Source organism: Geotrypetes seraphini, chromosome 2 (genome assembly GCF_902459505.1).
Source record: "Geotrypetes seraphini chromosome 2, aGeoSer1.1, whole genome shotgun sequence".
Taxonomy (NCBI): domain Eukaryota; kingdom Metazoa; phylum Chordata; class Amphibia; order Gymnophiona; family Dermophiidae; genus Geotrypetes; species Geotrypetes seraphini.
In genome coordinates this window covers 265,507,561-265,521,240 of record NC_047085.1, presented here as the reverse complement: position 1 = coordinate 265,521,240, position 13,680 = coordinate 265,507,561, and the positions used below count along the sequence as shown (strand labels likewise).

At 44.5% G+C, this 13,680-nt stretch overlaps 1 protein-coding gene across 5 annotated transcripts in view; it reads right to left on the bottom strand.

The window, feature by feature from the left end:
- The window catches only part of TOM1 (target of myb1 membrane trafficking protein), a 188,556-nt gene that overhangs the window by 28,104 nt on the left and 146,772 nt on the right, over positions 1-13,680 (bottom strand). For all 5 annotated transcript variants that reach the window (XM_033929580.1, XM_033929577.1, XM_033929578.1 and 2 more), the window contains exons 7-9: positions 9,949-10,065; positions 2,863-2,996; positions 2,700-2,751 (exon numbers count right to left, since the gene is read on the bottom strand). In XM_033929580.1, the coding sequence (XP_033785471.1) occupies positions 2,700-2,751; positions 2,863-2,996; positions 9,949-10,065 (303 nt within the window). The remainder of the gene's footprint in view (positions 1-2,699; positions 2,752-2,862; positions 2,997-9,948; positions 10,066-13,680) is intronic.

The following is a 13,680-nucleotide window of genomic DNA, read 5'->3' as shown; positions in this document are numbered from 1 at the left end:
TCTTTGTGCTGATCATTAAAAATTCCATATAACAACTGACAAATGTATTAGAGAATGATACGGTGGCTGTTACCCATGGCTAGCTGCGGATAACCCACTGAAATGGTGGGGGGGGGGAGGGGGAGAAGTTCTCACTGCGGGCATGGGGAAGGCCATCCACTGCCCTGTGGAGCGGTGAATGGCCTTGTCTCCGCAGTAAAGGGAGGGAACGCACAGTCACCGATTGCACGCAGCCCCCTCCCTCCTTCCTGAAGGGACACGTCTTGTAGTTTTCCTTAGGCTATGTTTGAAACTGTAAGAAAACCAGACCCTGTTTGTTTTTCCTTCTCTGAAATACTACAAGGCCATTTTATGTTTGAGAAGATGTGTTCTTATCTTGTTGTGAAGTGAATTCAATTGTTTTCATAAGCTGTATTTGCAAGAAGCTATAGATAAGAAAAAGTGTCTGCGATGCAGAGCCCCCTGTGGACTTCAGCCTTTAGATAGAAAGATGCTTGTGATTTCTTTAAAGTTTCATGTGACCTGTATCCATATATGGTTTGTATTTATGTCACATGCTGACGACATTGACTCATGTAAAATGATATAAAAGAGTGGTAAAGCTGACAATAAACTGGACATGTTTCGGAGATAATTTCTTGTCTCAAAGATATGTCCCCAGATGCATCTGTCTTGCAAATGACAGGAGAGGGAGGGGCAGTAATTGGGACCTAATCCTTTCACTTCCTACCTACCGAATCTATCTCCCTCCCTGCCTCCCCCTTACCTTCCGGTTGCATCAGAGGAGAAGCTTTCGCCCATACACATGCGACTGCAGGCAGGCTCGGCCGGTTTGAGCAAATTACTTTACTAACGCACCGCAAAGGTAAGGGGGAAGGAGGGAGATTCTCGGGCTGCGCAAGGGGTGCTGAAGGGCGGTGATGTGGTGATAGGGAAGGGTGGTGGTGGGGAGAAGATGCTGAAGGAAAATGGGGAAGACAGAGTGGGGAGAAGATGCTGAAGGGAAATGGAGAACAAAGAGTGGGGAGAAGACACTGGAAGGGAAGAAGACAGAGATGCCAGAATATGGGGGGAGCGGAGGGAAGAAGATGGGAGCGAGACCAATTGGGGGGGGAGGGTGAAGGGAGAGGCACAGTAACAGAGCAAATGGAAGATGCTGAGAGAAGACAGATAGTGGATGAAGGAATTGAATGAGAAGATGAGGAAAGCAGAAACCAAACAACAAAAGGTAGAAAAAAAATTCTATTTATTTATTTCCTTTTTTGCTTTAGGATAAAGTAGTATATTAGTTGTGTTGATAAAATTTATAAACAAAGCCCTGCCAGTTGAACATCTTTCCTAGTTCAGCAGTAGAACTTTGATTTATAAGGAAGGAATAAGCTAAATATTGCAGTACCGAGGCTTGTATGGATGCTGCGGGGACAGTGGTCACGGGGACGGGGCAGGGAAGGTGGTCGCGAGGATGGAGACAAATTTTTTCCCCATGTCATTCTCTAACATGTATGTCATTATGCCACACCCTCCCAGTTGAATTATCACAAGGAAATGATCACCCCTCAAACTGGGAATGCTTGCAAGATTCAGCTCGCAGCAAGACTGGAGAAAAAAATAAACTTACTTGGGAGAGATTCTCAAAATCCTGCAACCATATAAATAGAACCCGTTATTTATACCACAAATACTCAGCTAAAGCATGGCTTAATATATGCTTAAATCTTGGTCAGAATTTAAACTGGCTTACCCAGTTGGTACTGATTTACAGTACTAACTTGTTACATCCTCTCCCACCCACCCAAGATCAAATTTTGAAGAGCTCCTTTTACCCATCTAGACTCAACACGGTCAGTTGCACGTTTCTGTGTTTGAGCTGCAATATTGTGTTGGGTATGCAATATAGTGTATATGTATCTTCTTTGAGAACTCTGGTGTTTGACTCTTGAAAAAGGCACTCTTATGCCAAAACACTGGCCATGTTGAGTCCATATGAATAAAGACTTCTGGTTGACAGCATCTCTTCTTCACGACTTTTGTGTTTGACTTTGTTTGTTGTGGAGGTATCCTTCTGGCTTTTCTTTGATGAGGATGCTATCCCACCATTCTGTCTCTGGGCAGTATGGAGAAAAGGATTTTGGGGAAGCTATTACCACATTCCATACAGAATTCTGGCTTGATGGAAAAAAGAGAGGTTCTGACTCATTACACCAACATCTACATCTGGTCAGCCTGGCTAGCAGCTAGTGCTGAAAAATCAGCACCAACGTCCTAACTGACTTTCTCGCTCTATCATCGGGCCTGCCCATAATCTAGCCAGCTAGAGTAGCCACCTAGTGAAATTCAAGAACTTAGTTGGTTGGCCCAGTCAGTTTTCACAGGTCTGGATCTAGCTGGCTAAGTTCTCATGGACCCCATAATATCCATTGCTGCTGCAGGCTGAATCTTTGATTGCCACCAGGAAGGTTTTTCTTGCATGTGGCCACTGATTCAAGGTACTGGATACACCAGCATCCAACAGTGGTGACACAAATGCTGAAAGGTCACAGGGAAGATTAGGAGAAGGATACACTCCCTGGCACAACAGGGACTTCTAAACAACCACATGAGAACATGACATAAACTGGATCCGAGGAGAGGAGCAATGCTATTTCTAGAAAGAAGGGAGCAGTGACTGCATACTCGTCTTCACCATGGAAGCACCATACCTTGCTGGGAGCAGCAGCTGGCATCACTTGTCCTAAGTGGAACCTCTCAAACCTAGAAAAAATAGTAAGGATGGAAGGATCATTTTTAGCCAGAAAGAAAGATGTCATGGGCTTCTGGGAGTACAGAGGGGGTTTGTGGGAGAAGAAGGGGTCATCACAGTACCTCTCATAGCGGAGGAAGGCATTGTTCAGGTTGTCATTGACAATTAGTAGTTCCTCTGTCACCTGCTCATTGGACACACGGGGGATGAGCTCCAGCACTCTCTGCTGCATTGTTCGGCATGTGCGATTCAGCTCCTGTGGAGAAGCAAAAATCAGTATCCAGAACGGCAACTAGTGCAAGACAGAGCCCCTAATTGCTCCTAGTCAGTCAGCGGGAACTGAAAACATTTTTGTGCTGCAATTCTAGAAACAAAGATCTGACCATAGGACATAGGGGGAGAGATTGCAAATTAACACTATTACACATCGGATTCTGAGGCAGCTACTGTTACCCAAGTAGAGGGGCTAGAACTGGCTTTTACAAAACACACACACAGCCAATTCTTCACTAAGATTCACTTGTTTCCACTTTGGCTCATGGAATATCTTCTATAAAATCCCTGTTGATTGTCCACATGAACACCAAGTTAAAGGAGACAGATGAACTGGTCAAAAACCCATTCAGTAAAGAGAGAACTTGGACTAGCAACTACTGCTGCCTCATAGAGAATAAAACAGTGACAGAATTTGTCACCATCACCACATATAACTGTGGAAAAACTTCCCCAAATCATTCTTTAAGGACAGAGGGGTAAATCAGAGTATGAATGGGCACAACCACTGACCCTCAAACCTTGCATTGAAGAATGCTGGTGTAGATTGACTGAGGTTGAGATAGACAGACTCTAATGAATGACAAGGGATGGTTTCCCATGGCTATCCATGGGGACAAATTCTGTCACCATGTCATTCTCTACCAATCCTGGCTCCAAGCCCACCATCCAATGTTTCTTTGGATTACAAGATGATCAAATTTGGGTTTTGATTATGACTTTGGTTCATGTTTGGCCTTATTTTGGTTTCAGCTGAAAATGCCAGTGTATATAGTTGGCTAAATATCGATTGTTTCAGGATTGTGTGCCACCTTTGCTCATGAGGCAAAGTGCTTAATCTACAAATGCTTGTTTAAAAAACCATGATTTAGCTACTGCTTTAAACTTATTCATAGAAGATTATTTACAAATATGCAGAGGGAGAAAGTTTCACAGAAAATGGGATGCTAAGAAGAAAGTGCAATGTTGGGTAGATTCCAAATGGACGTATCTAGGGGAGGGTAAAACCAACCGGTGGTCATCTAAGGACCCAACTGTATGAAGTGGAGTAAATGGGATAGTTAAAACAGTGTAAGTAATCTGGAAGCCTATAATGAAATACCTTAAAGATCAGCCAAAGAATCTTAAACTTGACACATTGTTTGATGGGCAACCAGTGTTTTTCCTTAAGCAATGGGTTAACACGGGAATATCAAGAGACATGACAAAGTAGATGAACAGCGCAGTTTTGTAATGAGCACAAATACTCACAGCCTTAGTAAAAAGGATTTGCAAGCCTTGATGTTTGAGATAGCAACAACATCCAAAGCCCATCACAGAGACATGGTTCAATGACTCTCATAAATATCAGGCAGCAATATCAGCATATAATCTTTTTAGGAAGGATAGGGAAGGCCAAAGAGGTGGAGGAGTAGCATGTCATGTGAAAAACATTTAAAGTGGTTGAAATTTAGGGAACCTAGGGAAGAGAGGAAGAGAAGATTGAATCTGTTATCTACACAGGTGGCACAATTAGTTAAGTCAGACAAAGATCTGACCAATGATATTCAAAAGCTGGGAATGAAAGAGGAAGGGCTGTTGCTTGGAGAATTCAACTTGCCTAATGTGGACGGGAATGTCCCATCTGCAGAATTGGAAAGTAGAGAGATACCTCATGAGAACATAAGAAGCGCCATCCCCGGATCAGACCTTCGGTCCATCAAGTCCGGTGATCCGCACACACGGAGGCCCTGTCAGGTGTACACCTGGTGTAATTTTTAGTCACCCATATCCTTCTATGCCTCTTGTAAGGAGATGTGCATCTAGTTTGCTTTTGAATCCTAGGACGGTCGATTCCGCAATAATCTCCTCTGGGAGAGCATTCCAGGTGTCAACCACTCTCTGAGTGAAGCAGAACTTTCTGATATTAGTCCTGAACTTGTCCCCCCTTAGCTTCATTTCGTGTCCTCTTGTCCATGTCAAATTGGACAACGTAAATAGTTTTTTCTGCTCTATTTTGTCGATTCCTTTCAGTATTTTGAAGGTCTCGATCATATCCCCTCGCAGTCTCCTTTTCTCGAGGGAAAACAATCCCAGTCTCTTAAGTCGATCCTCGTATTCCATTTTCTCCATACCTTTTACTAGTTTTGTTGCTCGTCTCTGCACCCTCTCCAGCAGTTTTATATCCTTCTTTAGGTTGGGAGATCAATGTTGGACACAGTATTCCAAGTGGGGTCTCACCTTTGATCTATAAAGCGGCATTATGACCTTCTCCGATCTACTCGTGATTCCCTTCTTTATCATGCCCAACATTCTATTTGCTTTCTTTGCCGCCGCCGCACATTGTGCTGATGGTTTCAGACAAATAGTAACAGAACTCATGAAGGAAAGGGAATTGATGATTTGATATAAGAGTTAAAGCGGACCGCAGATACATAGAACTCAAAGTTCTTGGATTTCAAATATGCCAACTTTAGCAAAATAGGGGAGTTCCTGAAAGAAAGAGCTGACAGGATGGGTAGACAAAGGAGATGTGCAAGGGCAGTGGTTCAAGCTGAAAGAAACTATGAATAATGGTGGATTTTTATGTAAGGAAAGTGAACAGCAGCAAGAGAAAAAGGAAATTTATATGGTTTTCCAAACAACCTGAAAAAAAAAAAAAAAGGAAAAAGCAATATAGAAGAATACAAGAAGAACACAGACAAGATTACCAGGTAAAGCTCAAAAGAAGTGAAGAGGGAAATATAACTAGCAAAAGCACAGAATAAAAAAAAGGGCTAGATATGTTAGGAGAGGTGTCAAGACTTTTTTCAGATATATTGGATAAAGGAGGAAAGTTAGAAAAAGAATTGTAACACTGAAAGCTGCCAAATGCCCATTATGTGGAGAGCATAAGGAAAGTGTTGACGTGCTAAAAAAATATGTCTATATTCACAGAGAAAAATCCTGGAAAAGGACCACAGTCAACTTGTCTCTGATACCAAAGGCATTTGCATTGTAGTAGTTAATAAGAATAAGCAACTGGTTATACTTATACGGTGTATCATTGTTTTTGACTGGCTTAGATAGGTGACTGCTCGGTGCCCATGGATTGTGGGAGAAATTTTGCGACTCTAGTTATGACTTATTGGATTGTACTGGCTGGGCCGCAAAGATGTTTGTTGTGGGCCGCATGCAGCCGGCAAATTTGACATGCTTGGATTAGAGCAGTGGTCTCAAACTCAAACCCTTTGCAGGGCCACATTTTGGATTTGTAGGTAATTGGAGGGCCTCAGAAAAAAATAGTTAAGAACATAAGAAGTTGTCTCCGCTGAGTCAGACCAGAGGTCCATCTCGCCCAGCGGTCCGCTCCCGCGGCGGCCCATCAGGCCCACTGCCTGAACAGTGGTCTCTGACTAATTTTACAAATTACCTCTAATCCTATCCCTATAACCTTACCTCTACTCTTATCTGTACCCCTCAATCCCTTTGTCCTCCAGGTACCTGTCCAGACCTTCTTTGAAGCCCTGTAGCGTGCTTCTGCTTATCACATCCTCTGGTAGCGCATTCCATGTATTCACCACCCTCTAGATGAAAAAGAACTTCCTGGCATTTGTTCTAAACCTTTCCCCTCTCAATTTCTTCGCGTGCCCCCTTGTACTTGTGGTTCCCCATAGTTTGAAAAATCTGTCCCTGTCCACTTTTTCTATGCCCTTCATGATCTTGAAGGTTTCTATCATGTCTCCTCTAAGTCGTCGCTTTTCCAGCGAGAAAAGCCCCAGCTTTTTCAGTCTGTCAGTATATGAGAGGTCCCCCATACCCTTTATTAGCTTAGTTGCTCTTCTCTGGACTCTCTCAAGTACCGCCATATCCTTCTTGAGGTATGGCGACCAGTACTGGACACAGTACTCCAGGTGCGGGCGCACCACTGCACGATACAGTGGCAGGATGACTTCCTTCGTCCTGGTCGTGATACCTTTCTTAATGATACCCAACATTCTGTTCGCTTTCCTTGAAGCTGAGGCGCACTGTGCCGACGCCTTCAATGTTGTATCCACCATCACTCCCAGGTCTCTTTCAAGGTTGCTCACCCCTAGCGGTGATCCCACCATCTTGTAAGTGAACATCGGGTTTTTCTTCCCAACATGCATGACCTTGCATTTCTCTATGTTGAAGCTCATTTGCCACTTTTTGGCCCACTCTTCCAGCGTTGTCAGATCTTTTTGGAGGTCTTCGCAGTCCTCCGTGGTTTTGACCCTGCTGTATAGTTTGGTGTCATCCGCAAATTTAATGACCTCACATTTTGTTCCCGCCTCCAGGTCGTTAATGAATATATTGAACAGGAGCGGTCCCAGCACCGACCCCTGTGGAACTCCGCTTGTGACCCATTGCCAGTCTGAGTAATGGCCCTTTACTCCAACCCTCTGTTTCCTGCCCGCCAGCCAGTTTTTGCACCTCCCCTTGCACCCCGTGGTTCCATAACTTCCTTAGCAGTCTTTCGTGTGGCACCTTGTCGAAGGCTTTTTGGAAGTCAAGGTAAATGATGTCTATGGATTCCCCTTTATCCACCTGGCTGTTTACCCCCTCAAAGAAGTATAATAAGTTCGTGAGGCATGACCTGCCCTTGCAGAAGCCATGCTGGCTCGACTTTAGCTGCCCATTGTTTTCAATGTGTTCCCAGATGCTGTCTTTAATCAGCGCTTCCATCATCTTTCCCGGGACCGAGGTCAAGCTCACCGGCCTGTAGTTTCCCGGGTCTCCCCTTGAGCCTTTCTTGAAGATGGGCGTGACATTTGCTATTTTCCAGTCCTCCGGAATCTCTCCAGTTTTTAAGGATAGGTTGCATATCTGTCGAAGTGGCTCAGCTATTTCGTTCCTCAGTTCCTTGAGTACCCTTGGGTGAATGCTGTCCGGACCTGGCGATTTGTCGCTCTTTAGCCTGTTTATCTGCCTGAGTACATCCACCTTGCTCATCTCTAGTTGGACCAGATTTTCATCCTGATCTCCTTTTACGATCTCCTCGGGTTCCGGAATGTTAGTTAATGTCTTATTAAAGAAATGACAATTTTGCATGAGATAAAACTCTTTATAGTTTATAAATCTTTCCTTTTGGCTAAGTCTTAATAATAATATTGTAATTTATAGCTAAAGAGACATATGATCAAGAAACTATTTTTATTTTGCTGTAATTATGATAAACATACCGGTGGGCTACATGTGGCCCCTGGGCTGCGAGTTTGAGACCACTTGGTTAGAGGGAAATGTTTGCTTTTTGAATATGATACAAAGATTTCCAACAGAAATAGGCAGCTCAGATGGAGTAGAAAGCATGAGCCGAGATCTACAGCAATAAGAAGAATGGTCTAAGGTTTGGCAGTTCAAATTTAATGTGAAAAAATGTAGAGTGATGTACTTGGGTTGCAGAAATCCAAAGGAGATTTATGAGATGTACAGAGACTTTGGAGTGATTATGTCTCAGCACTCAAGATAGCAAAACAATGTAACAAGGCAGTGGCTGTATCCAGAAGAATGCTAGACTACATAGATCATAACCAGCAAAAGAAAAAAAAAGTGTTTATGCCCCCCGCACAAGCTGTAGGCAAGGCCCCATTTGGAGCATTGTGTCCAGTTTTGGAAGCTTATTTTGCTAAGGACATACAAAGACTTGAAGCAGTTCAGAGAAAAGCCACAAAATCTATATGGGTTTGCACCAAAAATCCAATGAGAAGAGACTTGAAGATCTGACTGTGTATACCCTAGAGCAGTGGTTCTTAAACCTGTCCTAGGGGATCAGTTTTCAAGATATCCCTAATAAATATGCATAACATACATTTAGAAGAAGAGAAGAATACATATATGTACACAACATTAATAATTTATTAATCAACCTTACTTTTTTCATAAATATTATAAATATATTGAATATACCACCCTCTAACTTATACCAAACACCTATTTCAACAGAAAACCCAGGCAAATGCCCTTGTTGCCCCGAAAACCTGGATAATCAGTTCCACATTGTCCAGTGTTTTATTTAAAATGTCCTTGCCAAACTGGTGCTTCATGGATTAAACTCCTGCTTTCATGATAAGATCTTGTTCTCTCTTGAATAACAATGACAAAATGTTCAAGCTAGCCAGTTGTTATTCAAGAGAGAACAAGATCTTATCATGAAAGCAGGAGTTTAATCCATGAAGCACCATTTTGGCAAGGACATTTTAAATAAAAACACATATCAACCATCTATGCGGCTAAAAACGATACATTAAAACAAACAAACCTTTTCTGGAAAAAGGTAAACAGTAGAATTAGAGGACATGAATGGAAGTTACAGGGAGGTCAACTTATGTTAGGGAGTACTTTTTCACTGAGAGGGCATGCCCTTCCACGGGAGGTGGAGATGAAAATAGTAACAGAATTCAAGAATACGTTAGATAAGCACAAAGGATACCTAAATGGAAAGAGAATGGAATCAAAAGAACTTAGCTGTGCTTAAGTGACAAGCCCAGTAGTTGGGAAGGCTAGAGCCAAGTAAACCTCTATGCCTGTGTCCCCATTATGGATAGATGGATCCGATTGGGCTGAAGAAGACTTCCAAAAGCAACCCCAGCAGCTGATAAATTAAGCCAGTGCTAGGCAGACTTGTACAGTCTATGCCCTGAAAATGACAAGGACGGCACAAGAGACTATGTATATGCTGGGCAGACTAGATGGAGTATGCAGTACAGAGTTTGAAGTGTACGTGAAGGCGGACAGGGAGCAAGTAATGTGAATCGAGGAGTGGAGTAAGGTGAGTGTAGCGAGGCTGTCGGAAGATAAGCCGTGCAGCAGGAGAGGAGATGAATGTTTTGTGGTCAAGAGCTCTAGCTGTTGCTTTGGTGCAGGAGAGCAGTAAAGATGATCAGAAGACCAAAGGATTCAGCAGGACACCAAAAGGACACAACAGCACTTCCGGCGCCCACATGGGGTGCCTTTACCTGAAGCAGCTCCAGATCAGAGGGGGCAACTTGTCCTGGGACCAGCACCGTCAGCATCTCAGATATCACACGCACATTGCCGTTCACCATTTCCAGTTCACTCCGCAGCTTGGCTACCTGTCCATAGGTAAGCAAGAGCCCACAAGGGTAAGAACAGAGAAACATAATACAGTGGCAAAAAGAGAGCCTTAGAGGCCCATCCAAACTGCATATTTCCTTCACTAGTGTTTAAGCCCGTTACATTAACGGGTGCTAGAATATATGCCTGTCTGTCTTTCTTTCTTTCTTTCTTTCTTTATGTCTCTCTCCCTGCTCCTGTCTCTTTCTTCCTTTCTTTCTGTCTCTCTCCCTCCTGCTATTTTTCTCTCTCTCTCCCTGGCACCCTTTGTCTGTCTGTCTTTCTTTCTTTCTGTCTGTCTCTCGGGTTCCCTGTCTGTCTTTTTTTCTGTCTGTCTCTCTCCCTGGCCTTCTTTTATCTGTCTGTATTTCTTTCTGTCTCTCTTCCCCCCCCCACCCACTTTCCTTTGCAGAAGCAGCAGCGGTATTTCCCTTCCCCTCCAGGTCCCTGTGAAGTAGTAACAGCATTTTTCCCCACCCCCCATTCCCTTCTCTCCCCCCCCACTTTCCTTTGCAGAAGCAGCAGCGGTATTTCCCTTCCCCTCCAGGTCCCTGTGAAGTAGTAACAGCATTTTTCCCCACCCCCCATTCCCTTCTCTCCCCCCCCACTTTCCTTTGCAGAAGCAGCAGTGATATTTCCCTTCCCCTCCAGATCCTGTGAAGTAGTAGCAGCATTTTCTCCCACCCCACCCCATTCCCTTCTCTCCCCCCCACTTTCCTTTGCAGAAGCAGCAGCGTATTTCCCTTCCCTTCCAGGTCCCTGTGAAGTAATAGCAGCATTTTCCCCCACCTCCCATTCCCTTCTCTCCCCCCCAACTTTCCTTTGCAGAAGCAGCAGTGATATTTCCCTTCCCCTCCAGATCCTGTGAAGTAGTAGCAGCATTTTCCCCCCACCCCACCCCATTCCCTTCTCCCCCCCCCCCCACTTTCCTTTGCAGAAGCAGCAGCATATTTCCCTTCCCCTCCAGGTCCCTGTGAAGTAGTAGCAGCATTTTCCCTCAGCCCCATTCCCTTCTCTCCCCCCCCCACTTTCCTTTGCAGAAGCAGCAGTGATATTTCCCTTCCCCTCCAGGTCACTGCTGAAGCAATTTCCTTCTCTTATCTGAGCTGTCCTGCTCCATTTCAGCCCCTCCCTGCGATCTGGCCTGCTCCGTTCGGCCCCTCCCCCTTCCCTTCCCATGGGCTGGCCTGTTGCAGCCGAAGATTTTTGTTTTAAGTTTTAAGCCGGCGGTGGCTCCTCTCAGCTGCTGACTGTAAAGAGCAGCCTGTGATGGTGGCCGGCTTTAGCGAACTTCGCAGGCTGCTCTCCAGCCTCGGTAGCACGTTCCCTCTGACGCACGGGATCGCGTCAGAGGGAACGTGCTATCGAGTTGGAGAGCGGCCTGCGAGGTTCGCTAAAGACGGCCACCATCGCAGGCTGCTCTTCAGGAGGATCAGCAGCAGCGGCGGCGGCGGCAAGTGACGGCCGAGTTGTGTTCCCTGCCGAGGACGCGGGCAGGGAGAGAGAGCTTGCCTGGCTTCCAGGGTGAGTGAGGGCGGGAGGAGGGGAGTGGCCAGAATGTTCCCTGCTGCCGGATTGGCTGCCACAGATCAGAAATCACGGCGGCAGGGATCACGAAATTTCAAGAGCGCATGAGCGCTCTAGGGTTTTATTATATAGGATGCTGCACTAACACAGACTTTGCTCTGGCTTCCTGCCACAGAAAACCTTCTAAACTCGTCCCAGACTTTTCTGAATTCTGCTACTGCCTCTATCACCTCCCCTGGGATACTGTTCTAGAAACATAGAAAATGACGGCAGAAAAGGGCCACAGCCCATCTAGTCTGCCCACACTAATGGCCCACCCCCTAACTATCTCCATGAAGAGATCCCACATGCCAATTCCATCTTTTCTTAAAATCTGGCATGCTGCTGGCCTCAGTTACCTGTTGTGGAAGATTATTCCAACGGTCAACCACCCTTTCGGTGAAGAAATATTTTCTGGTGTCGCCATGTGCTACCATTTTTAGGTGTACAGCTGGCTTGGCTTTCACACTCTTAGGCTGGCTGCTCCAACTACTGCACCAAAAATCTGGACAGCCAGAAGTAACTTGAACTAATAAACTAATGTGGCCACGTTTCAGCCAAAGAGCCTGCCTCAGAGATTATAAACCATCACAATGGATACGGTTCACTCAAGTTACAGCAACAAAACAAACAAACTGTCACTTTCCCGGAGCTACCTTGCCAAGATCCCTTTCGCAAGCAGAAGCCATTTATTTGTTCTCTCTGTTTCTTTGAATTTTTGGTGCTGTTATTTTGTTTTTACTGCTGGCGTTATACCACCTGCCTCTCCTGATGTCAGAACAGAGTTGAGGCCGGTGCAAGCAACAGGTTTATTTATTTATATACCACCTTATATGCTCAGTGGTTTACATTCAGGTACTTTTTTTTTTTAGGTTCAAACAATTTTTATTGATGCAAGCACAGCAAATACAACACCAGTGCACCCCAAAGATGCACAGTACAAATAATAATGCATCATATACAATAATAGAACAAGCATATACAATAAAAGAGTAACATCAACCAAACTCCCTCCCCTTCCTTCTCTACATAGGGAAAGTGAGATTAATGAGGGTGGAAAGGTACTCCAAAGCCCTGTACTCTTACGAACCCCAAAAATGTCACACCACCCCTTCCCCCCACCTGAACCACTTATTCTATCTTTGACTAATTGCCAGAACCTTCAGTACACCCCATTTCCCCTCCTCAACCCCCCCATGATACTTTATCATATTTCCCTATCTGTCCCGGTGGGCTCAAACTCTATCTAGTGTACCTGGGTCAATGAGGGGATTAAGTGACTTGCCCAGGATCACAAGGAGCAGCGTGGAATTTGAACCCACAGCCTCAAGGTGCTGAGGCTGTAGCTCTAATCCCTGCCCCACACACTCCCACCAGCAATCATTTGAAGAGGTAAGTGGCAGGGAAGGAATGCGGGGGCAGCATAGCACAGTGATGGCAGATGCCATCGCCCTGGTTACGTCCTTCCATTGCTATGCCACTGGTAGAAACTATTCTATGACGACGTGCCTAACTACAATTTTGGGTAACTGCAAGGGGATGTGCTTGGGGGGGGGGGGGCCGCCACATATGGGCACAACTTACAGGAGATCGTCAGTTACACTTGTCGATTGCCATACTTAGGTGTGCCTGTGAACACTTAACATTTACCTGGTATAAATGGGTGCATGAATGAAAATTTACACTAATAATAATAATAACTTTATTCTTTTATTTATACCGCCATAACCAAAAGTTCTAGGCGGTTTACACTAAAAAGAGCTGGACAATCAGCGAAATACAATAATACATTAAAATTGCAAATATTTGTAAAATAGAATTTCAGTAATAAAACTCACTAAGTAATAAACTTATCAAACAAAGTGGTCTTAATTAATTTCCAAAAACTGCAATAGGATAACATAACTTGCTGAATACATTTACCTAACCAAGATTGTTGCCTATCAGCTTGAAATGCTAGGGTCCTATCTAAGAAGGTCTTATAGCTACACCCATTAATTTTTGGATAAGCAAATAAGTAGAAGGTTCTAGTTTCTCTTGATGGTCAT